The following is a 27,587-nucleotide window of genomic DNA, read 5'->3' on the forward strand; positions in this document are numbered from 1 at the left end:
GGGGTAAGTCACTTCCGTGTTCTGGCCATATTTTGTCATCTGCAAAATAAAGTAGTTGAGTCTCTAATGGTTCTTCCAACTCCAACGTCCCATGACTCTGAAAATACTTCCTTCCCTGAATAGACTTTAAAAATCACAGAGCCCACCTTAGAGTTGGAAGGGGAAATATGGAATAAGGAAGAGGATGGGACCCAGGTTTCTGACTTGACCGGTGAGATGGTGATACCATCCTCTGATGTACAGAAATCCAGACGGGGAAGAATACTTTAGAACTGGTTTGGACATGTAGGCTCTGAAGTGCCTGTGAAACAGTCAAATAGAGATGTCAAATAAGAAGGAGACATAAAAGAATCCCAAAAGAGAGTTCGGGCCTAGAAATACAGATTTGAGCCATCAGCATATAGATATTAAATGTGGACAGATAAGAGAGAAGAAGACATAGGACAGAACCCTAAAGAATGCCAACATTCAGGAGGTAGGCAGAAGCAGCAAACCCGATAAAGAAAATGGGAAGAGGCCATCAGAAAAGATGAAGGTAAATCAGGAGATGGCAGTGCCCCAGAAACCAAGTGAAGAGAATGTTTGGAGTCGGTCAGTCATGCTGAACTCTTTTGAGAGGTCAAGAAAAACAAAGTTTAAAAGCGTACTTTGGATTTATTTAACCATAAGATGGCCATTGGTGACCTTGGTGAAGACAGTAGTATCTACAGAACTGTGGGAGTGGAAGCCAGCTTGTAGAATTAATGGGAGGCAAAAATGTGGAGACCGGAGTACAATCTTTTGAAATACGTGGTTGTGAAAACAAGGAGAAAAGGCAGGTTTTTTAGAGGCAAGTGTAGGGTCAAGGAAGAAACTTAAGCATGGAGAGAAAGTTTCATCCCTCCTGACTACAGACAGGATTGGCCCAGAACTCAAGGCTGGAGCTAGACAGAGCCTTAAGTGGGGTCCCCAGAAAGGGAAGAGGGGGATGGAAAGGTGGGGAGACCGACAGCCCATTATAGATAAGGCACAGTGTGAGGAATCTCAAATACACATTAATGTCCACTAAGCCTGATGAAAGATATCCCATCTTTATTAAAGTATTCCATCTTTATATAAATGGCCCTCCTCCCTCCACCACCACAGATGACCTTCCTTTAAAGAGGCAGTGGTGGGGAAGATGGAATGGGAGTCAAGTCATTAACAGAGGTGGGGTGAACAAGTACCCTCAAAAGTCCAGAATGGCATCCCATCTCCTGCCTTCTGCCTCCCTGTCCCCTAACCCATTCCCTGCCACCACTATCAGAAAGTCTTCTCTCTTCCCACTCCAAAGGGTACTAAAAAAAAAAAAAAGGGTACTACATCCCCATTTTATACAAATGTAAGATTCTGCTGTGTATCTATGCACTTCTCTACGGGCAAAGCACTTCACATCTTTAATGCCCCCTCTCTTGCCAAGAACCCCCCAATCCTGTGGTTCTAAGCAGAATGTTGGTCTTTGGTAAGAGGGTCCACACACGGGCAGGATGCTAAAGCTGCTCAACTATGGTTTCAGTGAAGGACCCATGAGGTCAGTCCTCTTCTGCATTTTTCTGGCCATTAGAATTGCTGAGAATTAGATTTGGTCCCTGAACTCTGAAGGCCCTAGAGATACACTCATTATATTTGATTTCCTGGGATTTTGTGCACCACTTCTAAACCTCTCCCCTAAATTCTCTGCTGGCTGTTATTCTCTGCAATGGGTGGGAAGCCTTGCTCTGTGGGACTCCATCCCAACCACCATCTTTGAGCTAGGCAGACCCAAAAATCCTGAGGAGAGGGAAGCTGGAAGCTGGAGTCCTGGGGAACAGAAGTAGGGGGACCTTTGACAGTCTGGTGCTTACTCCTGCCTCTCTCCCTTCAAGAGAAACCTTTGCTGCGTGCATGGGACAGAGCCATGAATGAGGCTTCTACAGTGGGCAAAAAGGTTTATTTAAGGCTGCAGTTACAGCTAGTGGGAGATGATGGGGTGTGGATGGGGCTTTACAAGAGTAAGGATGAGAGCGTTCCTGTAGAGAGGCCTTTTGAGATCACCTACTTCTGCTATTTTCAAACTTTTTAAAAAGCAGTTGAACCTTTTTTCCTTTAAAAAAAATCTTAAATGGAACTCCATCTAAGATGGAACTGTTCTGATAAAAGCAAGAGGAGGAAATAGGAGTTGGGGATGGGTAACTGGACAAGGTGTCAGAAACCCACTCACTCAATCTACCTTCTGAATTCAAAAGTCCCTAGGGTCCCTTACAGAATTTGGGGGCCCAGGGTTTCACTTGGAAAACCACTGATGTAGCCTGAACCCTTCATTTTACAGATGGAAAACTGGGTGATTCTCCAGAGTCCTCACCGAGGCAGTGGCAGGAACAGCTAGAAACTTGACCCTGCTCCCAATCCAGGTCTCCCCTGATCCCCGTCACCAGCCGGCTGGCTTCCATGAGCTTTGGGCCCCTAGTCCCCCAGGGCACACCAAGGGGATCTTAGAAGGAGCTGCGGAAGGAGAACTGCAGGTAGATGAGAAGCAGCAGGACCGTGGCCCAGAACAAGCACCAGGGGATAGAGCAGAAGTTGCAGCCCGAGCCGCCCTCGGCTTGCGGCTTGGTGGGGCTGGGCGCCCGGGTGAAGGTGTAGGTGGTGGCCTCCTCCTCCAGCAGCTTCTCGCTGGGCTTCCAGTGCACGATGCCCTCCTGGCAGGCCTCGCAGAACTCCCCTCGGTGCCTCCGGGTGTCTTGGCGGCTGGCCACGTGGATGCGGTACTGGCCGCCCGGCTCGCCGTAGCACTGCTCGCGCAGGCTGGTGATGAGGTTGTCCACCAGACTCTCGATGTTCTCCTCCAGCATGCTCGACTCGTCCAGGTGCGAGGTGCCGCACTCGTAGCACAGCTGCTTGAAGACGCGCATGCGCACCGAGCCCATCCGCTGGGCGCGGTCCAGGTGCATGTGGAAGAGGATGACCACGTGGGGCGACTGCCAGGTGTGCCAGCACCAGGAGCAATGGAACCTGTGGGGAAGCGGAAAGGAAGGATGGAGAGGCGGGGGTGGCAGCTATGGAAACAGCCCAGGAAGGCGTGAGGGGAGGTGGGCAGAGGCTGGAAGCTGAGGCCTTGTGTTCACAGCTCCCTGGGCTCATTAGCGCCTCGCCCCCTTCCCCAAGCGGCCTGCCCCCTTGTGAGCACTCTGGGACAGAACCAGCGCTCTCCTCAGAGGCCACCTGGCATCCAGCAGAGCTCTGCCCTCAGGGCCTGCCTCCTCAGCGCTCTCTGGAGGCCTCAGCTCCCTCCACCACATGCCTCCTGGGCCGTTCTCTGGGCCTCACTCTTCATCTCTAAAATTAGCAGAGCAAACTAAATGAGTTCTTCCTGCCCAGACCTCCTGTGAATCTGACAGGGAGAACGGCTGGCACAGATGGGAAACCGCATACTCCACCTGCACATTCTTGTCTGTCAACACTGACTGTGAACAGGCTAGACCCAAATGCGGAGAAAAAGGCACAATTATCACCCATCAGCCTCCGGCGGGTGCCAGCGTTAACGCACCCCAAGGCCTCCAAGTGGAAGCTGTCTGTGCTAAGACTGAGCCCTGTGGGCCTAGTTCCCCAAACTAGGGCCAGCTGGGGATGACAGGTCACCAGCCAGATCTGGGAGAGCCACAGCCCTCCTGGCTCAGCCCCACTAGCCTTCCAAGCACTGGGATCCCTGCCAGCAAGCTTCCAGCCCCTTGCACCCCTCCCATCAGCTAGCTTAGGGGCTTCACGATTTCATTCTCATGTCTTTTCTGTTACCTCCTTTGGGGACTGTTTCTCTCTCTCAGATCAGACCACAAAACTCAGCACATAAGAAGTGCTGGCTAGATGTTTCTTGAATTTAATTGAATGGACTGAATTCAGAGTGGGAAGGAAGGTCTTGCTTCTGACCCCCAGGCTGCACCACTTGGCGTCCCCCATCTTTCATCCCAATGATGAGTCTTTGCATTATAGATCATGGACAAGACTGCAGAAGGGAATGAAGCAGGTCATCTCAGACATTCTTGTACCTATGAATCACTTAGAGATCTTGTTAAAAGGCAGACTCTGATTAAGTAGGTCTAGGATGGGGCCCAAGATTCTGCATCTCTAACTCCAGTTGATGCTGATGTGGCTGACCCATGGACCACACCTTAAGTGACAAGGATCAAAGCTAACCCCTCATTCTGCAAATGGAGAGAGAATGTGAGGGCCACAGAAGGAAACTAAATTGCTCAAGGGTCAGAGCTAATAGAGCCTGTTTCTAGTACACTTCATATGTTCAATAATTTTAAAGTAAATCAAGCTAAATTAAAGTGTTTTAAACTGAACTGTCCCAAGTCCAGGGCCCTGGTGGCACAGTAGTTAAGAACTCAGCTACTAACCAAAAGGTCAGCAGTTTGATCCTGCCAACTGTTCCTTGGAAACAGTATGGGACAGTTCCACTCTGTCCTATAGGGTTGTTATGAATCAGAATCAACTCGACAGCAACTGGGATGTGTGTGTGTGTGTGGTCCCAAGTCCAGAGCACAGGCCTCTTGACCCCCCATGGAACCTCAAGCCTCCTTCCCTTGGGTTTCAATCACTTTTTAGCCGATTACTAAAATCTGAAAATATGTGAAATGTCGGAATTTAAGACTGTTTAAAATATCCTACCTCTTTATTTCCCAGATGGGGACAGCGTGGCTCAGAGAGGGAACATGACACAGATGCTCAATGGCAGATCTGGCATCAGAACTTGGTTGTCTTAACTACCAGTTAAGGGCTCATTCTCTGCCTCTCTGTTTATGCCTGGCCCAACAGTGAGATCGACCCTAAACACCTGGCTTCTACATGGTTCTCTCTCCTCTCTGAAAGTGCTCCCAGGGCTGGCTGGGGAGTCAGGGGCTGCCTGCAAGTCCCCTACTTACTGGGCTACTCACCTGCCTGAGGCGTGCAGCTCCAGGTACTGCTTCCAGCCAGGGGCCAGGACATTGTGTTTGAGGTTGGGGTCTATGATGAGGTCCCAGCTGTCTGCCGGCTTCGCCTCCTCCATCTTTTCGTAGAAGACTTTCTTCCACTCACCTGTGGTCACACTTTTACACATGGTCTTGTCAGGGACGAGGGAGGGCAAGCTCCACCTGAGTGAGAACACGGGGAGTGAGGGCAGGTGCAGCACGGGGCAGCGCAGTCTCCACGGTCTAAAAATCCTCATCGACAGGACCAGGAGGAAGCAGGACCCAGCTCCCTCCTTTGTCCGCAGTGGAACCTGTTTCCACGGCAACCAGGCAGGGTGCCAAGAGACAGGGCTTGGGGAGGAGAGTGTCTCCAAAGAGATGTTCCAAGGCCCTAAATTGAGGCTGCAGAGGCAGAGTTGGTGGATCAAAGTTACCTGGGACAAGGTGGGGACCCAAAAGAAGGCTGAGCTTCAGCCCAGCTCACCTCAGCCTGCAAAGGGCATGGGGAGGCGAAGATCTGAGCTATCTCAGCTTTGCCTTGCTGCCCTCTAGAGACATCATCATTATCTGGCTGCTATGGTAACCATGATGCCTTAGGGAGCCAAGGAGAAGTAAGTAATGGGAAGAGGTAGACCTGTAATAGATGGAGCAATAATAGTAACCTCTTCTTCTTCACCCCCACCCGTCTGGTGACCATCCCTTAGACATTTGCAAAACACGTTTGGAGGTCTCTTGACCCTTTCGTTGTTATTATTGCCACTGTACAGATCAGGAGCCTGGGACTCAGCCTATAAATGGCAGAGCTGGTATCCAAACCCAAGGCTATTGACCCCATACCCATTCACTAATTCATTCATTTCAAACATACCCATGTGCCAGTTTCTATACCAAGCTATGCTAAGTGATACTCACCTAATAACCACAATGCAATGAGACCTATGCTGCAACAACTGTGTCCAAGAGCAGCCACCTGTGCACAAAGGTAGGATCCATTGCATCAGCCTGGCAGATGCAGTCAAGACAATTTTCAAGCTGATATGGAATAGGAGCACAAATCCACGGGCAAGGCAGCTTTTACCATAAGTCCTGCTTCTGCTGCTTTTTAAATAAATTATTTCCTCTTTATAAAAGTAATACAGGTTTAGTATATAAAAATTAGAAAATATAGGCGAAATGAAACAAAAGACTCCTCCATAATACCTCTACCCAAGATAACCACTGTTAATACCATGATATATACACCTTTCCTGCTATTTTTCTGTACATGTATGTCTATTTATATATATGCAAGTTTTTACAAATCTTGAATCATATTCTACATACCATAAACCATACCATATCATGACCTATTTTTTAGATAACAATATATCATGATTATATTTCTAGGTGGTTAATGTTATTCTGCAGTAACATCTTGTAGACTGCCTATATCCTGATTGGGCAGAATTTATTGAGCCAATCTTCTATTTGGGGACAATAAGTGTTCCTTTTTTTTTAACATATCACAATTACACTCTGGTCATCTACTTATATAAAAATAATTGATGATGCTCACGAATCTGCACTCCAAGCATCACAGACAACCCTTCCTGCAGTCAGAAAACAGTATCTCTTGACTCTGTTCTCACAAAGGCTTGACGTGGCTGCAAGAATCTGAGTGAGCCCTCCAAACAGTGTGAATTATGGACAGCCTGCAGATCCTGAAGGACAGGGATGAGAAAGGAGAACCTGAAAGTCCAATCTCCCATCTGATACCAGAGCCTTCTTCCCTGATACCTTCCAAGTGCTCCTCCTGCTTTTGCATGGATGTTTGAATGCTTCGATTTGCATTATTTTAACCCTCAGTTTACTCATCTTGGCAACAGGGTAATAAGAAAGTAGTATCTGTAGTAATTAAAAGCAGGGGCTCTGAAACCAGCTTGCCTGTTTGTTTTTGTTTGTTTTTTAATTCCCTTATATCCTCTTTGGTAATCATTCTAATATATTTAATGTGCATCTTTTCATTCTGGCAAACATGTGTTGATGTTTTATGTAAATATATTTTTAATTTACATGGTTGCTTACTGACTGTGTGGCCAGAAGTTCCTTTGTCTTTCAAGTAAAGACAGTGCCAGCCTTGCAGGATGGTTGTATAACGAAGGAGAATATCAAATATCTTTGAACATGCCCAACAAGGGATCTAGAGTGTAGCCTTTGCTGAATAAATGCATGTTTCCACCTTCACATCACTGGATAGAGCCATTCCAGGCTCCAAGAATTGGAAGTAAAATTTACACTCTTTCAGCAAATGGTTCACTAAGCTATGCTGAGGTCACACCCCCCCAAAAGAAAGGAGTTTTTTCTTGCCCTCCATGTCCCTGTTACTGTTGCCACAGACTGTTGAACCCCAGTGTAAAAATTTTAGAGCTAAAAGGGAAATTCAGCTTGAAATCTTACCTAAAAGAATACCAAAAGCCAAACCAAACCAAACCAGTTGCCGTCAAGTCGATTCCGACTTGTAGTGACTCTACAGGACAGAGTAGAACTGTTCCATAGGGTTTCCGAGGAGAAGCTTGTGGATTCGAACTTCAGACCTTTTGGTTAGCAGCCGTAGTGCACCATAGCTTTTAACTGCTGCACCACAAAACATCTCTAGGCACACCATATGGGTAAAGCTATAATCATTGGTGCCGGACACCCTGGCTTATTAGAAAAAGGACTCAACAGGGAGTCAGGAGGTATAAATACATATCTTAGCTCTGCTATTGGGTGGCTTTGTGACCCTGGGCAAGTCACCTCCCTTCTCTTGGCCACAGTTTGCCCATCTCTTCAATGAAGAATTATGGTAGATGACAACTCTAAGGGCCCCTCTGACTGTAGCCATATATGGTTTCAGAGAGCTTTATACTTAGAAACCTGAATCCTTGGAGGTTGAGAAGTAGGTTGGAAGCAGCTGGATCAAGGAAGAAAGTTTCTAATGAGGCATGCCAGGTTGTGCCCAGAGTCAGGGTCTGTCTCCTCATGAGCTGCTACAGAATTGAAGAGCTCTGGGGAGACGTCACTTTGGCTTTAAACTACAGACAATGAAAAGGACAGAAATTAATTCTAAATCCATTGTACACTAACACTGGAAGGGCTGTTTAAGTTCTTTGGGACCCTTTGTTAAACTTTAAATCCTTCAAGTCCTTTTTTCTTTGCCTCTGAATTAAGGCAAGCAATACCTAGAGAAGTAAACTGGCTTAACCAGCTTCAGAGTTGGGGTGGGAGCTAGTTCAGGTGGCAGCCACAGGCCAAGGTGAGAAAGGAGGCAGAGGACATTCCCAGAAAGTACATGAAGCTGAGTGGACCTTATAATTTACACTGGAGCCTAAGGGTATTACCCAACATCAGGAAAGAATCCTCTGGAAGTATTTTGCTCTTGTTGCTACAATAAACACTGTGATGAAAAACAAAAAGCAAAAGGTAAGAATCACCAGAGTGGAGTGTGTGTGTGTGTGTGTGTATGCATGAGTGCTTTTAATCAGCTGATGCAATCCCCATTGGCACACATTAAGGTTAATTTAGAACCTGCACTTGCTATCCAGAGGCCAGTGTAATTCATCTTCAGTGTAAGAGAGTTTTTCTCTAAGAAAGTAATATTTCTACCAGGACTGGTAACCCTGCGGAATTGCAACTTACTCTGTATCAAATATAGGAGCCCTGCTGGTACAGTGGTTAAGTGCTACAGCTGCTAATCAAAAGGTCAACAGTTAAAACCCACCAGCTGCTTGTTGGAAACCCTATGGGGCAGTTCTACTCTGCCCTATATGGTCAGAATCAACTCTACGGCAACAGGTTTGGCTCTATCAAATCATCTCTGATGCCATGAATCCAAAATTTATAGATTACCATTCTGGGCATCTTTAAAGTTATAGAACCCCACCAGGTCAATTTCATAGTGTGCAGTCATATTTTAAATCCATAAAATGGTTTAAAAACTAAATCTCCAACTAGAAAATACAGTGGTGAAAAGAAAGGAAACCATGCTTCTAGTTTTTATTTAGCTCAATAAGAAATATTTTATAAAGCTTATTGTTCTATTATTGCTTACCAAAATGTTATAAAAAATAAACATTGTCACTCTTGAAATGATGCACTAATAAAAAGTGATTCTCAACCACAGGCAGTTCCATATCCCTAAGGGTTTGGAAAGGGAGGAGTAGTATGTTTTGGGCCTGGACCAATGACTAGAATTTGATACTGGCATTTAGTGCCCAGTGACTAGGGATTTAAATGTGCCCAACTGTCCCACATCAAAGAATTTCCCCTCCCAGAATGCCCTACCTTCACAGAACCAAAATAGTCAGCTGCTCCATTGCCTGTTGATTTACTGATATAAAGAGTCCAAAGTGGCCGGGTAGTGGTCTCAACTTTCAGCTTAATTGAACCATCACTCTGTAGGAACATTCTTCTCTTGAGAACCAAGACCTCTAAACCAGAAGAGCCTAAAGTTGTGGGGACAGGAAGAAAAACAGATCACTAGTGTACTATTAGGAGTAATTTTGAGAGAGCCATTCCATTTTCCACTCTTTAATTACTGGAACTGGGATATATTGATTGCTAATTCAGAGCATATACCACAACCTGGAGGACACTTTCCAGCTATGCAAGGAAGCTGGTTCCATAACTGAGTCTTCCAAAGGCCATCCCACTGTTCAGTCAAGCCAACTGCTTCTGGATGATGGAGAATATAAGACAGTAAATTCTGTAAACATGAGCCTATTGCCGTATTTCATTTGATGCAAAATGAGTTCCTAATCAGAAGCACTTCTCTATGGAATATCTTAATGATAATGAGGAATTCTGTAAGTTCGCTACTGAGTGCTCAATCTGCCAAGAGTGGACATCAACACTAAACCCTTAATTATGGCATAATTCCATAGGGGAAGCAGCCAGCTACCCCTTGGCAGATTGATTACATTGGACCATATCCATCAGGAAAAGTGCAGTACTTTTTTCTCACTGGAATAGACACTGGATGTGGATTTGCCTTCCTCCTCCACAATGCTTCCACCAGAATACCTTTTATGGACTTAGAGAATGCCTTATTCACTGCTATGGCATTGTTTATGGCATTCCTCCACATGGGCCTCTCCACTTAGCTGCTTGACCTTCCTCATTGCATGGTGACTTGATTTCCAAGAAGCACCATTCCAAGAGGAAGAAAACAGTATTTGCTAGTCCTTTTAAGGCCTGGGCTCAGAAATCCCCAGCATCGCTCCCATCTAATTCTAGTGGTCAAAGTAAATACAAGGCCAGCCAGATTTAAGAGGCTGGGAAATAAACCTCGTCTCTTCATGGTTAAGTGACATGTGCATACTGGGAGGGAAGGAATTGAAGGCAGCTATCTTTTTTTTTTAATCTTTAGAGACTCTGTATCACACTGCCTGATCATTTTTCCTTGGCCTCCAAAAAGCTTAGTTCCTTGAGAAAGATGTATCAACTTCTATGAGGTAAGTGGGAGTTGACAATATTTTGCAGAAAAGTAAACTAAAGATCAGAGAGACAAAATAACAAAAGAGTAAACCAATCTAGCAAACCCAACACTTCTACAGTGCTTCCACAATGCTTTTATCAACCCCAAAACATGGCCAAAAAGGAATAGACCAGTCCTGCAGTGGGGATGCTCACCCTTGAACACAGAAAAGAAAAGCATTACAGGTACTCAACCCATCACTACCCCCCCTCCACTACATGCCAAACCATGATGTATAGGAAACGCTCCCTACCTTCTCCCCTAACCACAGCCATTGAGCTTCTCTTCCAAGATACAGCTCAACTCTGTGAGTCCTGGAAATTCACTGTCTTCCAGGGCAATGTCAAAGCTGCATCCATGCCACATTCCCCGTTCATCTCAGTCACAGTCCTAAGTCTAAATTTTCCCAGTCTTTGCACTCTTGAACTCTTATTCCAGTGACATTCTCTGTCTCTTTTGTGCTTATTTTTGAGTTCCTGACCTAGTCTTTGAGAAAGTTATTAATCAGGAAATATACTATAACTATAACCAAACATGGTCTAGTAACTAAAAGGAGGGCATAGTCAAGAAAAATGGCCCAGCCTTCAAAAGTTATCATCTCCATTTTCAAGATATTTGATCCAGAATAAAAAAAGACAATGTATTTCCCAGAACCATTACTTGTGTGGAAGTAGCAAATTTTTTGCTCATTAATTTATTCAAAAATTCTGAATTCTCAACTATTATTAGGCTCTATGCTAAGCACAAGAGATACAAAGATGAATTATTCCCACCCATTCTGTGCCCAGTGAACACTGATCAGCCAGGTGACCTAGACTAACCCAGAGCCTTTTTTTGGCCTAGGAAGTGAAAACTGAGCCTTATGCATGTTCCTGTTGCCTAGCAGCCACTACCATGTATCTTCTTCAAGATTGGGTTATACCCCCCCGAGATGGACTTCCCGAGGTGGTTTTAAAAAGCCATGCATTTGTTCAACTCTAACAACTTGGTTCTTCATGGAATGTATAGGAGGGAATGAAGGCACAATACATTATCAGAAAATCTTAACGTTGTTTGACTGTCATACTCATGGGGTTCAGAGGGTGGAGCACAACCTCCCTGTACTTGTCCATCAAATTATTCATCAGTTTACAGAGGGCCCACCAAGGAAGAGTACTCAGAACTTTCCTTTCTTTCTCTGGTCCCTTTTCTGTGTTCTCTTCAGCCTCCTTTGTCCCTCTGCTTTCCCTTCAGGAGCCTAATTCAACTTTCAGAGTGAAACATCTACAAGCAAGTAAAACCTTTCTTCCGCTAATACTGACCACTTCCCACTACATAAGCTTGATTGATTATTATACTAACAAAGATTCTGTCCATTCTATTATGTCAAAGACCCTCTACTCACCAGGAGAAAGGGAGCAAGGCAAGTAGGAGGTGGAAGAGAAGGGAAATTTCATCCTGCCACACACCATCCTCCTTCCAAGGATGACTTTTCCCAAAAAAGCAATAAAAGAGAAAACATAGTTTCTCTCCTCTGGAAGTAAGGAGGAACTGCTCTGGATGTGATTTCACAGAAACCACAAAATAATCCTGGATCACGTTAAATCGTTCGATTGTATTGGCTGAACCTCCACCACATAACTTGGTAAACACAACAATGTATAAAACAGAGTCAAGGAGTGGAAGGGCTCTTGGAGATTATCTAGACCATCTCTGATCAGATGCACTATTAGCAAGAACTGTGTGAAGAGGACAAGAAGGAGAGAAAGGAGGGCCTACATTCTGTCATTGACTTGCTGTATGACCCGGGGAACTTGGCCTCTCTAGTCCTACATTTCAGCATCCCTAAACTGAGTAGAACTGTACCACATGCCCTGTAAGTTTTCTCCCTCCTATAACAATCTGTGGGTCTGCAATTACATGAAACACCTATAGCTTTGGTAAAGACAAGATTCCCCTCTCCAAAACCCCCTAGGTACACAAAAATATCATATATAAAGAGCTACTGTCTGTTTTTCCAATGAGGAAATATTGCAAGACTCATAATTTTTCCTTACTAAATATTTTCTAAATAAATAAGGGCTGATAGTTATTTAGAAATCTCTTCAAATCTTTAAATGACCAAATTATAAAATTACCACCCCATGCAGACAGCTCTAGGTTATATCTTTACATGAGTCAAAATGTCCTCCAAACTTTTCTGATTCCAAGTAAACTTAGCAGAGCCTACAAAAAGAATGCAAAAAGTGTCAACTCCTGCTCTAGGACTGCCCTCTTGGGTTAATTGCTCAGCCTGTCACTCTAGTTCCCCATGATCTGGTCTCAATCTAATTTACCAATCATAGCTCCTACCACCTCACCCTTTCTCAGTCCACCTGTCTGACTCTTCTCCTTCCCACAGGGCCTAGAATCCCACCTCTCTGCTTTGTTCTTGCTGTTTTTTCCACCTGAAATTCTTCTTCCCATCTTCATCATGAAGCGCTTTACCCAGCCTTGTATGCTTATTCCCTCACACTGGACATAGGGAAAAGTTCCTGTGTGCTCCATAGCAGTATACATTTTCCATGCCCCAACATTTATAAAGATTTCTAGCATTCCCCGAGCATTTACAATGCCGGACAGCGACCTTGCTAAGTGTTTACATTTTTCCTCCCAATAACTCTATGTAGAAGGTTATTTTACCTTTACGTTTTATGAATGAGTCAAATAAGCCTTGAAATGGTTTGGTAACTTGCCCTGGGTCACTTGGCCAGTAAGTGGTAGAACAGGGATTTGAACCTTGGCAGTCTGATGCCAGTGTCCACTCTCTTAACCACTGTCTGTGTAATGGCAGGATTAATTATCTGTCTTCCCAAGAAATGGTAAGCTCTCTGAGAACAGGTTCCGCATCCTGCTTATTCGCTGATGCAATCCAGGCATTGAGAACAAGTATCAAAAATTGATGTTGAATGAATGGGCTAAAATCCTACCAAAACTGAGGAGATTCCCCAAATGTTTTCGGTAGAAAATATGTTCTCATCCTTCCAGGTAAGTTCTAAAAACCCTTTTTGGCACCTGTATTGCGTCTGCCATGTTCTTTTTTGTATTAGGGTAAATGGCGACTATGACAATTCTAATAGTTCATAAGCTCCTTGAGGGCAAGGCTGTGTCTGCCAGAATCATGTCAGCTCGGTGCTCTTATCTATGAACCCAGGGTGACTTGTTGTAGGTGAGGAGGGATCTGCTGGGTTCCATGAAACATGGCTGCACTTCCTGCTCTCACAGACTCTCTGGTCAGGTTGGAAAACTCGGTCACACAAGCATATTCCCTCTAACCTCACAAAAGAAGCAAAAAAACACACCTGTAAGGCCAAAAAAAAAAAAAATTTTTTTTTTTTTTTTAAGGCCACTCTACACGTTCTAAGTGCGGACTAACCCATCACTTAGAAACTGTCAAGAGTAAGATTATCTCATTCTGGCTTGAGGTAATAGGCAGTGAGGTGTCCCTTGGGTAATAGTACTTGTAGACATTTCAGAGATTACCGAGCTAAGTAACTCACTGAGTGAAGGGGAACTTGTCAACCCATCAAAGTCCATCACTATTGCCCCAAGGCTCTTCCTGCTGATTGTCTTAGCACAATACCTGTTGAGCAATGATGTCAAAGGTTCAGACACCTCAATCTCACTGAAGATAAAGAGTGTGGATTCTGGAATCAGCCTGTGCTATTCAAGTCCTGGCTTTACATCTTACCGGCCATGTGACAATTGGCCAAGTGACTTGACCTCCCTAGATCTTAATTTCCTATCTATAAAATGAGAAAAATAATAGTGCCCACTTCATAAATTTGTAAGGATTAAATGAGACAACTTATTCAGACTGCTTAGAACAGTGTTTGGCTCATAAACCAAAAACTTGCCATCAAGTCAATTTCCAGTCATAGCAACCTTATAGGATAGAGTAGAACTGCCCCATAGGGCTTCCAAGTCTGTAAATCTTTATGGAAGGAGACTGCCACATGTTTCTCCCATGGAGCAGCTGGTGGATTTGAACCAATGACCTTCCAGTTAGCAGCCCAGCAATTAACCATTGCACCACCAGGCCTCCATATTTGGCTTATAAACCAAAAAACAGTCCTACTGCTATCAAGTCAATTCCAATGCATAGAGACCCTACAGGACAGAGGAGAAGTGCCCCATAAGGTTTCCAGTGCTGTGATCTTTATGAAAGCAGCCTGGCACCTCTCTCTCCCGTGCCGCAGCTAGTGAGTTTGAATGCTGACATTTCAGTTAGCGGCCGATTGCTTTAACCATTGTGCAACCAGGGCTTCTTTATTTGGCTTAAAAGACCAAAAACCAAACCCATTGCCATCGAGTGGATTCTGACTTATAGTGACTCTATAGTGTTAAATAAATGCTAACCGTTACTATATCATCTTTAAGCTACAATGGGCTTTAAAGGCTATCTAGGTCAATAGCCCATCCCAATAAAAGAATCTTTTCTATAACCTTGTCTGCATTTCCCTGCATTTCCAGCTTCTGCTTGAATACCATCACCTACAGTCAACTCAATACTTCATACTTAGCTTGATTTTTGACCAGCTTTCTTTAAATACTTTCATTCTATGAAGTGAGTCGTCTATTTTTCTGTTTCATTCATGTACTGATCTTAGGTTTGCCTTCTGGACCCACAATGATTAAGTGTGTCACCCCCCACCCAACTTCATGACTGTTGAAATATTTAAAGACACCAGCTGTTATGATTTTGGGAGCTTTCTCCCCTCTCATTTTCCTGCCTCCCCCCCAGGCAAACTGGCACAGTTCCTCAAGTCATCACAAATTATGGAGAATAAGAAAGAAGGCATGAAGATTGTCTGGGAGGCTGCTTTACTGACATCAGAGTTGGGCATGCCTCTGATCTAACAGCAGGTCTTTAACTCTCCTTGACAGTCTCGATGACACAGAGTCCTACCCACCTGAGAAGCCCATGGGCAGCAACTCTAACAATCTGGACATGCTCCCATATATTGAAACAGACCAGTCTAGCTGGGATTTCCATCCTTGGGTCTTTGTTCTGCTCTCTGGGACCACACAGAACAAGCCTTTTCCTTCTTCTTCAGGGTAGCCATCCCTGGCCACCCCTCCAAGGATCTTCTCTTCTGCAGTCTAGACACCACCAGTCCAGCAGAGCAGACACATCTGAGCCAAAGAGACCCCTGCTTGGTCTATGCCAATTTTTTTCATTTGTCCAGTGATGTCCTGATAGTTGTTTAACAATCAGCTCATCTGGAGGGGAGAAAAAAAGCCCCAATTTGTAGTGTTTCCTGATTCCCATGGTACAAATATTCCTACCTTGGCTAACTTCAAACTACCGAAGTGTTATCACTGAACTCAGAATTGGGAAGAGATTTGCATGTTGGCTTTCCTGAGCTGATAGGAGTCAGCTTCAGCACACCATTGTATCGGCCCCCCAAATGCACTCTCCACCCTTCTCCACCTTGCTCCATGCCCTGGGGCACCAGTGAGCTCCCTTGTCCTCTTACTTCTGGTTGTGATTGGCCAATGGGAGACAAGAACAAGAGAAAAGAGGCAAGAGGGAGTTTACAAGATTTATTTTAAACCCATAAGATTAAAGCAAGTAAGCCTTATCCATTTATATGTCAGCTATACCACAACCCAGTGCTCATGATCCTAGATACTCAGCGTCAAAAGCAGCATTCAGGAGGGGTGAACAACCCTTTGAACAATGGTCAAGGCTGAAGGGGGTCAAGGTATGCGTGTCTCCAAAAAAGTAGCAAAACAGAAACTTTCTAAAATTACCAAAAATTGCTGGAAAAGATTGAGGGTGAGAACCATAAGAGAAATGGCAAAAGCTTAGCCATTACGTATTTTCCAGACAGTTCGAAGCACATAGAACATCCTCAGAAAATGTCTGTGTGACTAAACTTCATATAAATACAGTATGCTAAAACCATGGGGGAAATGAGAAAGGGTCTCCAGGGAACACCTCAGCTTCCTGGAGCCCTCAAGGTATTAAAACATGGAAACTTCTCTAGGGCAAGGCCCCTTGGGCTTCTCTTCCACTCCATGCTACCCACTCTGCTCTATCTCATGTCTTCAGGGGACATTGACTTTGAGGAATCGAGGAGTCTTTATTCACAAAGATCTGAGGCTTGAAGATCTTTACAAGCTTTTAAAAAATTTCAGAAAGACTCCGTGAACCTTCTTGCTGCTCTTATCTCTACCTGTCAAAAATCTAGCCTTTCCCTCAAACCCAGCTCAAAGATACCTTCTCCAGGGAGACTTCTCAGATCTTCCCTAGAGAATGCTATCTCCCTTTCTTGGTCTTTTTATTGCTCCTTTATTAATTTCATCATTATCTCTTTGTGCCTTGTATGAAAGCCAGATATGTCTGATTAACTTCTGTCTCGTTCATAGGACTTGTCACTGTGGCTGCAGAAAGAAGTATATTGAATGGGTGAAAATAAAACACCTATATTACGTACATCCTCTAGATATCACTCCATATCTCCATCCAGATCCCCTCCTCTCTGCAGATGCCCCATTTTCCAGCAAAGAGTATGGGCTGCTGGTGGTTCACTGGGAATTGCCCTTCACAGCAAGCTCCCCAAGGCCAATGACTGGCTGATTCAAGGATCTATAGGAGTATCTCTTGAGAGCACCTCCCTGTAAACTCTGCATGCAATTCTCCATCTCAAAGTCTGTATCCAGGAAACCCAATCTAAGACACCCTTACATCCTACATGGGACATTGCACTGCCACAAATTTTCTGCATCTTGATTTTCTTAACAAGCCCCAACAAGTGAGAATGGAGCCAAGGGACTGCTGATGTAACATAGGAACTCAAATGTTGCAAGGGAGGGAGCCGCAGGAATAGAAATTTCCCCCAGGAGGCTTGGAGACTGAGAAGGCCTCTGCTTCAGACCCCAAAAACTCTCTTCATTGATACAGAATGGAGAATGAGGGGAAGATTTTACAATATCCACCATGCCATTCTTAGCTGGGACTACATGGAGGGAAAGTGAGAAATAGGGAGATTAAGACCAAAGAAGAATTGATGCGCTTGAATTATGGTGTTGGTGAAGAATATTGAATATGCCATGGACTGCCAGAAGAAAGAAGAAGTCTGTCTTGGAAGAAGTACAACCAGAATGCTCCTTAGAAGTGAGTATGGTGAGATTTCGTGTCACGGACGTTGGACGTTTATCTGGAGGGACGAGTCCCTGGAGAAGGCTGTCATGCTTGGCAAAATAGAGGGTCAGCAAAAAAGAGGAAGACCCTCAACAAGATGTATTGACACAGTGGCTACAACAATGGCTCAAGTATAACAAGTTTCATGAGGATAGTGCAGGAGCAGGCAGTGTTTCGTTCTGTTGTACATAGGGTCATTATGAGTGGGAACAAATTCGACTGCACTTAACAAGAAATTACTATGGATTGAAGGTTAGATGATTCTAGAAATCACAGTGAAACTTGTGAGAGTCAGAACTCAATGAGACTACCTTGCTTTTCTGAGTCTCACAAGTTTTCTGCCTTTGATGGGGTACATGCTTACCATTTTTTTATTAGTGGAAAATATTTTAGCTTTCCGTCTCTGACAGGTTTCTGCCTTACATAGGTTCCAGCTTTCACAGGTTTTACTGTATTAATAATTTTGTTAGTTGTGATAATGTCATTGTGGTTTTTCTTAAGAACAGGTCCATGATTTTTAGAGATGCACACTGAAGTCTGTAAGGGTGAAATGACATGACGTTTGGGATTTCCTTTAAAATTCTCCAACTATGAATAAAATTAAAAATAAAAGAAACCAACTTTGCAAAAGTGTAGAATCTTGAAAATTGTTTAGTCTAGAGGAATGGTACATGGAGTCTTATTGTACTATTCTCTTTATTTTTGTGTATGTTTGAAATTTTTATATTAAAAAAATTAAATTACTCCATACAAACTTTTAATTCAGTACTGAAGTCATTCCTGAGATTCACACTTTAGCCAAAGATTAGACAGGCACACACACTGAAAAATGGGACTAAATGGGTGCACACCATCCCAGGGGCAAAGATAAGAAGGAAAGAGGGGACAGGGAAGCTGGTAATGGGGAACCCAAAGTCAAGAAGGGGAGAGGGTTGACATGTTGTAGGGTTGGCAATCCATGTCACAAAACGATATGTGTATCAATTGTTTGGAAACCCTGATAGCATAGTGGTTAAAAGCTATGGCTGCTAGGTGACATGATCTTATACAGAGAAAACCCTAAGGAATCCTCCAGAAAACTACTGAAACTAATAAAACAGTTCAGCAGAGTATCGGGATACAAGATAAACATACAAAAATCGGTTGGATTCCTCTACACCAACAAAAAGAACATCGAAGAGGAAATCGCCAAATCAATGCCATTTACAGTAGCCCCCAAGAAGATAAAATACTTAGGAATAAATCTTACCAGAGATGTAAAAGACTTATAGAAAGAAAAATACAGTACACTTCTGCAAGAAACCAAAAGAGACTTACATAAGTGGAAGAACATACCTTGCTCATGGATAGGAAAACTTAACATTACAAAAATGTCTATTCTACCAAAAGTGATCTATACATTTAATTCCGATCCAAATCCCAACGACATTCTTTAATGAGATGGAGAAACAAATCACCAATTTCATATGGAAGGGAAAGAGGCCCTGGATAAATAAGGCATTACTGAAAAAGAAGAACAAAGTGGGAGGCCTTACTTTACCTGATTTTAGAACCTATTCTACCACCACAGTAGTCAAAACAGCCTGGTACTGGTGCAACAACAGATACATGGACCAATGGAACAGAATTGAGAATCCAGACATAAATCCATCCACATATGAGCAGTTGATATTTGACAAAGGCCCCAAAACAGTTAAATGGGGAAAAGACAGTCTTTTAACACATGGTGCTGGCATAACTGGATATCCATCGGCAAAAAAATGGAACAAGACCCATACCTCACTCCATGCACAAAAACTAACTCAAAATGGATCAAAGACCTAAATATAAAATCTAAAACAATAAAGATCATGGAAGAAAAAATAGGGACAACGTTGGGAGCCCTAATACATGGCATAAACAGTATACAAAACATTTTAAAGAATATGGAAGAAAAACTAGATAACTGGGAGCTTCTAAAAATCAAACACCTGTGCTCATCCAAAGACTTCACCAAGAGTAAAAAGATTACCTACAGACTGGGAAAAAGTTTTTAGCTATGACATTTCTGATCAGCGCCTCATCTCTAAAGTCTACATGACGCTGCAAAAACTCAACTGCAAAAAGACAAATAACCCAATTAAAAAATGGGCAAAAATTAAAAAAAAAAATGGGCAAAAGATATGAATAGACACTTCACTAAAGAAGACATTCAGGTAGCTAACAGATATATGAGGAGATGTTCACGATCGTTAGCCATTAGAGAAATGCAGATCGAAACTACTATGAGATTTCATCTCACTCCAACAAGGCTGGCATTAATCCAAAAAACACAAAATAATAAATGTTGGAGAGGCAGTGAACACTTCTACACTGCTGGTGGGAATGTCAAATGGTACAACCACTTTGGAAATCGATTTGGCGCTTCCTTAAAAAGCTGGAAATAGAACTACCATACGATCCAGCAATCCCACACCTTGGAATATATCCTAGAGAAATAAGAGCCTTTACACGAACAGATATGTGCACACTTAGATGGAAGCAACCAAGGTGCCCATCAACCGATGAATGGGTAAATAAATTATGGTATATTCATACGATGGAATACTACGCATCGATAAAGAACAGTGAGGAATCTGTGAAACATTTCCTAATGTGGAGGAACCTGGAAGGCATTATGCTGAGTGAAATGAGTCAGTTGCAAAAGGACAAATATTGTATAAGACCACTATTATAAGAACTTGAGAAATAGTTTAAACTGAGAAGAAAACATTCTTTTGTGGTTAAGAGAGCGGGAAGGGAGGGAGGATGGGAGAGGGGTATTCACTAATTAGATAGTAGATAAGAACTACTTTAGGTGAAGGGAAAGACAGCACACAATACAGGGGAGGTCAGCACAATTGGACTAAACCAAAAGCAGAGAAGTTTCCTGAATAAACTGAATGCTTCGAAGGCCAGTGTAGCAGGGGCAGGGGTCTGGGGACCATGGTTTCAGGGGACTTCTAAATCAATTGGCATAATAAAATCTATTAAGAAAACATTCTGCATCCCACTTTGAAGAGTGGCATCTGGGGTCTTAAACGCTAGCAAGCAGCCATCTAAGATGCATCAATTGGCCTCAACCCACCTGGATCAAAGGAGAATGAAGAACACCAAGGACACAAGGTGATTACGAGCCCAAGAGACAGAAAGGGCCAAATAAACCAGAGACTACATCATCCTGAGACCAGAAGAACTAGAGGGTGACTGGCTACAACCAATGACTGCCCTGACAGGGAACACAACAGAGAACCCCTGAGGGAGCAGGAGAATAGCGGGATGCACACCCCAAATTCTCATAAGACCAGACTTAATGGTCTGACTGAGACTGGAAGGACCCCAGTGGTCATGGCCCCCAGACCTTCTGTTGCCCCAGGACAGGAACCGTTCCCGAAGCCAACTCTTCAGACATGGATTGGACTGGACAATGGGATGGAGAGGGATGCTGGTGAGGAGTGAGCTTTTTGGATCAGGTAGACACTTGAGACTATGTTGGCATCTCCTGACTGGAGGGGAGATGAGAGGGTGGAGGGGGCTAGAAGCTGGCAAAATGGACACGAAAAGAGAGAGTGGAGGGAGAGAGTAGGCTGTATCATTAGGAGGAGAGTAATTGGGAGTGCGTAGCAAGGTATATGGGTTTTTTGTGTGAGAAATTGACTTGATTTGTAAACTTTCACTTAAAGCAAAATAAAAATTATTAAAAAAAAATAGCTACAGTTGTTAACCAAAAGGTTGGCAGTTCGAATCCACCAGGTGCTCCTTGGAAACTGTATGGGGCAGTTCTACTCTGTCCTATAGGGTCGCTATGAGTTGGAATCAACTCGACGGCAACGGGTTCGGTTTTATTAATCGTTTATTGAGAAACTAGTTTCCTCTGTAAAGCTTCATCTAAAGTACAATACGAAAAAATTAAATTAGCAAAAACAAAATAGAGGGTAAAAAAGAGAGTAGAATTGTAAGATGGATACAGGACTGAGTTGATGCACACATAAGTTCCATATACCACTATACAGTTGTTACCAGAGTGGTCGCAAAATAGGCCCTGTGTTTTTAGCCTCCCATGCAATGTAATGGGAATAGGGAAAAGATCATTAGTGTCTATACGGTAAAAACAAAAGATTTTCTTGTAGAGCTCCATTCCTGGTGCTGAGTCCTGAGCAAGCCTCTCCTACTGGATCCTCTTCATTAGAGAGCGACGATGAGGTATCGTGAGAAGCATCCTCAACAACACACAACAACTCAGAAAGGCTTCCTGGGACTGCAACTGACCTCTCTGGCCTGCCCTTCACCATGTAGGTCTTTCAGTTCTGTAAGACTGTGACCCCAGAAATTCCTCGAGCTCCAGAGAGAACATAGAAGGGATTTTCCATGCCATGTTCCCTCTGTTTTCTGTGAAATGCCCTGGACAGAGGGTTGCTGTGTGTTCTTTCCTATTAGGAATTATTTGCAGGGCCTGCAGTTGGCCCATTGTAGTACTCTGCAAATGAATTAATACATATTTAGGAGCTTCCTCAAGTACCCAAAGTCTCCATGCTATCGATTTTATGATGGTTTCCAACTCAAGTTCTGCTGAGCCCCAGAAATACGTTGAACATGCTCTTTATCAGAAGTAATTTGTTCAGCCATACTTTGTCTTTGAAAATAAATTTAAAATTCTATCTGTCACTACAAAATACAAACCTAAACTACAGACTGGGAGATATATATACAAGGCATGAAGGGCCCTAGGTGACAAAGGAAAGAAATAGTCGTCCTTGATGATGGCTAAATCAGAGGCATAATGAATAATGACCTAGAGAAGCATGCCTTCTGTACCAAGATCCTGCACAGAGAAAACAGTGGCTTCACCCAAAAGTACAACAGTAATTTCTGGGTGGCTGTGTGAATAGATTTACTTCAGGATGATTAAATGAATGATGTTTCCAAGAAGTGCTGGAGAGGCTAGCCTGGCCCAAACACTTCACTTGCTAACCGTGACCTCCAAGCCCACTGCCATGGCTTTGATCATGATCTCCCCTTCTATTTTTCCTTAAACAGAGAAACCAGCCTCCTGACAGGTAAGGGAACTAGTCACGGCCACAGAGCTAGTGCAAGGCAGAGCTCAGATTCAGAGCCTAGACCCCTTACTCAAAGCAAAATGCTGTTTGCACAAGCCAAGACAGTTCTGGAAAGAGACAGTTCGAGAGAAATGAAAAGAGCTAGAAATCCTGTAAAAGGAAGAAGAGGTTAAAGAGAGAGTTGAGGGGCGCCCAATATTTTGCCAAGTCCCCCGTTATGATGAAGCCTCAGCAGGATTCCCAGTGAACCAAGCTCAGGGCTGCTGCCTAAGGAAGTAGGAAGGGGTTGGAAAGAAGAGTAACATTTCCTCAAAACCCAAGACCTCCCTAAGTTGGACCCAATGATGTCATCCACCTTGTCCACTTTTTTCCATATCAGATTTTGAGTACACCTGCCGTTGGCATTCTACAAGGCATCAGCAGGCTGATATAATTGAGGGGTTAAGGCTTTGATGTGTCTGACCCCGTAGATTTGACTCACAAGCCTTCCTATTCTCTACAGTAGACAGGAAGCTTTGGAGGGTAGAAAGGAGAGAGGGCTGGGTGAGCCTTATATACCTTGTTTGTTTTCCAAGAGTGCAGTCAGTCCCTTTCTGACACCCTTTCAGCCAGAGGTTCTCAAGTCCCTCCCCCCATGCATATCAGAACGCAATGTTCCCCAGTCCTGTGCCAGCTTCATGATCACTGGATGTTTGAACCCATTGTTGTGGCTATTGTGTCAGTCCATCTCATTGAGGGTTTCCCTCATTCTTTGCTGACTCCCCTTTACCAAGCACGAAGTCTTTTTGTAGCAATTGGTCTTTCTTGACAACGTGAGCTGAAATGGACGGGTATCAGCTGTTTTGAATCCAACAATCATATGGTCTACTCTGCAGGGAACAACAGATTGAAGAGGAATGGTGTCACAGTCATCGTGAAAAAGAACATCTGGAGATCTATCCTGAAATCAGAGATGGGTTAATATCTATACATCTACAAGAAAGATCAGTGACTATGACTACGATTCAAATTTATGCACCAGTCACAACCATCGAAGATGAAGAAATCGAAGATTTTTATGACCTCCTACAGTCTGAAATACATGTACAATATACTTCATCCACATACATGTATATTTACATGGACATATACTTCTAAAGGTATTCATTTAAACAATATGCCTCTTGCCTCTTCTTGAATGCTTCCAGTAATGGGCAGCTCATTAACCACAAGGCAACCTACTTCACCATTGGACAGCTCTGGCAGAAACTTCTCTCATGCTTTGAGTTATAAATAATATCCCTGTCTTTTTAATTCCTCTCCATATTTATTGGCTCATAAAACAATTTTAATCCCTCTTCTAAGAAAAGCACTCCCTCAGCTATTTGAACACGGTGATCCTGTTGCTCCTAGTCATTCCAAGTGACATCTCACCCTGTTCCCTCCTTCCTATTTTGTAGTCTGTGAGGACAAGACTAATTACTTGTTCTAAAATATTTATTGAAAAATATATGAAGGCACTGTTCCCCTTCCCAGCTGTCCCCTCCACCCACTTTCCCAGCCTTTGCGTTAGTCAGTCCACTCCTAATCTTACCCAGGTCATCTTTCCTGAGGGGTGGTACCAGGTGCCATCTCATCAACTACCAAAGTCAGACTCAATTTTTAGTCAGGAGTTCAATTATTACTAAAATAGGCCAGCTGAATCCCATACAGATTTTACTGGGGAAGCAAAAGCGGTGAAAGGGAGCCCTTGCCCATCAACTTCATGGAACACACTAACCCTAATGACCACAAAGGCCTAGGCAATAATGAACTCTGTTTGGGGGTAGTGACATGCAAGTCTTATTCATAAAGTTCTAGAAAGCGACAGGATGGCAGTGATCTTGTGACCAGATAAATATATTTATATCCTCCCTGGGGGATGGAGGTTGACTCTCTGTATTCAGGGTCCTTAGAGAAACAGGCCCAAAGGTTCACTTTCTAGCTAAAGATAGCACCCAAACTCACTGTGGACATGATAGAATAGACTGCAGCTGCAACTGAAATGTGTTTCTCTCTTACATGGTATGCACCCAAATAGAACTTGAGATCTGACCCCCCACCCCTACTCCCACCCCATCCCCAACCACCCCACCCTCAGCCCCCACCCCAACCCAACCTACCCCCACCTCCTCTGTCCTCAACCCCTCTGCTACCAGATGAGGCCAAACCTAGCTGCCATCCTGGAATCCCGTTTCCCTCCTCACCCACATCTAATATGTCACCACATCCATCTTCAAAATACGCCCTGAATATGACCACCTCTCCAAATCTCCACCATTTCGCCCTCTTCAAAGCGGTCCCATTTCTTGCCAGGACTTTTGCAACACATTCCTATTTTATCTCTCTGCTTCCACTTTCTACCCCTAGAATCGATTTTCCACAGCAGCTAGAGTGATCTTTGCGAAATGTAAATCAGATCCTATTACTCGTCTGGTCAAACTCTCCAATGGATCACCATTGTTCTAGGAGTAAAATCCAGCCTTCCTTCCCTAATTCTAAGGCCTTACCTATCTCTCCTTCTCAGGCCCCCTCACTCTGCTCTTGACATACTGACCTTCTTGCTGTCCTTCAAACACATCCAACTCTTTTCCTGCTTAACACTTTTACCCTTGCAGTTCTTTGGACAGTTCCCCCACTCTGCACGGCTTACTCCATCACTTTATTCACTTTTGGTGTGACGTCTTCTCTGAGCGGCTTTCCATGGACCACCCTGTTGCCTTCTATTTCTTCACCATTAATTTCTCTTCATCTTAGACTTATCACCAACTGGTAGTATATTGCAATAGTGATTTATCCAATTGTTTATTGTCTTCCTTGTTCAGTCTTGTATTCTAGTGCCTAGAACAATATCTGGCATTCAAGAAGACCATTGGAATAAATTTCCCAGCCTGCTTTCAGACTTGGTATTTGAGATAATGATATTGTGGAGGGTATCTTTACTGAAAATATTTTTATATCTTTACTGGTATCTTTACTGAAAATATTTTAGCAAGTGCCTGAGCATCTCCCAACTATATCTCGGCAAATCTATTCATGCCAAATTCCTTTCCGTTCTGGAGACTTAAACCTCAGAAGTCAGATATAGCTGGGCCTGGTGTTGGTAATAAAAGCCTCCCCCACAAGAGAGCTCTTTGCAGCTGTAGGTGTAATTTGAGTAGGCAGACTTGGTGAAAGCCGAGCTGGTTTTTGGATCAGTGGTTAAGAGCTCAGCTGCTAACCAGAAGGGTGGCAATTTGAACCCATCAGCTGCTGCTTGGAAACCCTATGGGGCAGTTCTGCTCTGTCTCATAGGATTGCTACGAGTCGGAATTGACTCAATTTTTTTTTTTTTTTCTAGTGCCATCGGAATTGACTCAATAGCAACGGGTTTTTTGTTTGTGCAGTGTTACGGCTGCTAACCAAAAGACTGGTAGTTCGAATCCACCAGCTGCACTTTGGAAGCCCTATCAGGGCAGTTCTACTCTGTCCTGTGGAGTCGCTATGAGTCGGAATCGCTCCATGCAACTAGTTTTTATGGGTAAGGAGTAAGAAAGGGTATTTATGATGTCGTTGTTATAGCGTTGTAAGACACAAGGGGGCAGCAAATTCAACTCTAATTTTTAGAGATGACCCAGGTGTTTTGATAACTGCAATAAGAGATGTTCAGTAGACTGCATAAATTTCAGTATTCCACACAGTGAATATTAGACAGCAATGAAAGTGAATGAAATATAATTCCAAACAGCAACATGGATGAATCTTACAACCATAATATTCAGTGAAAGAAGCAAGACATAAAAGAATACATACGGTATCACATCATATGTACGTGATGTTCAAAAATAGGCCAAATTAAACTATATTGTTTAGGATGCACGGGTAGGTGATAAAACCGTATATTTTAAAAAATCAAAGAAATAATAGTCACAAAAGTGAGGCTTGTGAGGATGGAGGAGGTTGTGGTCAGAATGGTACAAAGCAGAAGGCTTACAGAGCCCTAATGGAAAAAACAAACAAACCCATAGCTATCGAGTCAATTCTGACTCACTGTGACCCTATAGGACAGAGTAGAACTTCCCCATAGAGTTTCCAAGGAGCAGCTGGTGGATTCCAACTGCTGGCCTCTTGGTTACCAGTCGTAGCTCTAAACCACTGTGCCACCAGGGTTCTTCTATTTCTTCACCTTTGTAGAGGTAAAATAAGTCTTCAATTTATAATTATTTGATGAACTGTTTGTTAATGGTTTGTGCCCTTCTTTGCATGTATGGAGCCCTGGTGGCACAATGGTTAAAGTGTTTGTCTGCTAACCAGAAGGTCGGCAAATCGAATCCACCAGCTGCTCCTTGGGAATCCTAAGGGACAGTTCTACTTCGTCCTACAGGGCAATGGGTTTGGTTTTTTTTTTTTTTTGTATATATACTTACATTTCATATTAACCCAGTGCCATCAAGTCGACATATTACAGTGTCTTTTAATAAAAGGAAAGAGAAAGAAAGAAATTCAGGTGAAAGAAAGAGAAGAAACACAGAGAGGATGAGTAGAGAGAAGTAGAGACTAAAAGATAAAGTAGCAAAGAGAAGCTTGGCAATAGATAAGAAGAGAGATCCTGTGAGAGATGTTAGTAGAGAGAAAGGGGGAGAGAAGGAAAAAAAAGAGGAGCGAGTAAGAACCAGGAAAGTACAGAAAGACATGTTTAAAGTAAGAAGAGAGGAAAAGAGAGAAAAGATAAAGGTGAGGGGAGAAGCAAATAGATAGTTAAGAAAGAAACAGGCAAAGAAGGGTAAAGAGAAAGAAAGCGTGAAGAACAAAAAGACAGAGTTACTAAGAGGGGGAAAAAAAGTAGAAAAACAGAAAGGACAAGGAGAAGGGTATTTGGCCAGAATAGACAAGATGGCAGTCAACCC

The 27,587-nt window shown here is 43.4% G+C and overlaps 1 protein-coding gene across 5 annotated transcripts; it reads right to left on the reverse strand.

Annotated features, from left to right (window-relative positions):
* Nucleotides 1-1,325: 1,325 nt before the first annotated feature.
* RTP1 (receptor transporter protein 1) lies at nucleotides 1,326-24,763 on the reverse strand. 5 transcript variants are annotated; one of them, XM_023551591.2, is made up of 6 exons: nucleotides 23,242-24,763; nucleotides 15,372-15,681; nucleotides 9,249-9,409; nucleotides 5,859-5,916; nucleotides 4,932-5,129; nucleotides 1,326-3,009 (listed from the first exon to the last, which is right to left on the reverse strand). In XM_023551591.2, exons 5-6 carry the CDS (start codon nucleotides 5,093-5,095, stop codon nucleotides 2,490-2,492), a joined length of 684 nt encoding a protein of 227 aa, XP_023407359.1. In that variant the 5' UTR covers nucleotides 5,096-5,129; nucleotides 5,859-5,916; nucleotides 9,249-9,409; nucleotides 15,372-15,681; nucleotides 23,242-24,763; the 3' UTR covers nucleotides 1,326-2,489. The 5 variants fall into 5 exon arrangements, with proteins under 5 accessions (XP_023407359.1, XP_064130824.1, XP_023407358.1 ...); XM_064274754.1 differs by lacking the exon at nucleotides 5,859-5,916; XM_023551590.2 differs by having other exon boundaries at nucleotides 4,932-5,916.
* Between the last annotated feature and the right edge of the window lie 2,824 nt (nucleotides 24,764-27,587).

This window comes from Loxodonta africana, chromosome 1 (assembly GCF_030014295.1).
Source record: "Loxodonta africana isolate mLoxAfr1 chromosome 1, mLoxAfr1.hap2, whole genome shotgun sequence".
NCBI classification, from domain to species: domain Eukaryota; kingdom Metazoa; phylum Chordata; class Mammalia; order Proboscidea; family Elephantidae; genus Loxodonta; species Loxodonta africana.

Coding starts and splice junctions, on each gene's coding strand:
- RTP1 (XM_064274548.1), bottom strand. CDS start 5,944: ATGCAATGGATCCTACCTTTGTGCACAGGTGGCTGCTCTTGGACACAG. Junction 5,130..5,858: donor CATTGCATTGTGGTTATTAG/GTGAGTATCACT, acceptor GTTCTCACTCAG/GTGGAGCTTGCCCTCCCTCG. Junction 3,010..4,931: donor GAGCTGCACGCCTCAGGCAG/GTGAGTAGCCCA, acceptor GCTTCCCCACAG/GTTCCATTGCTCCTGGTGCT.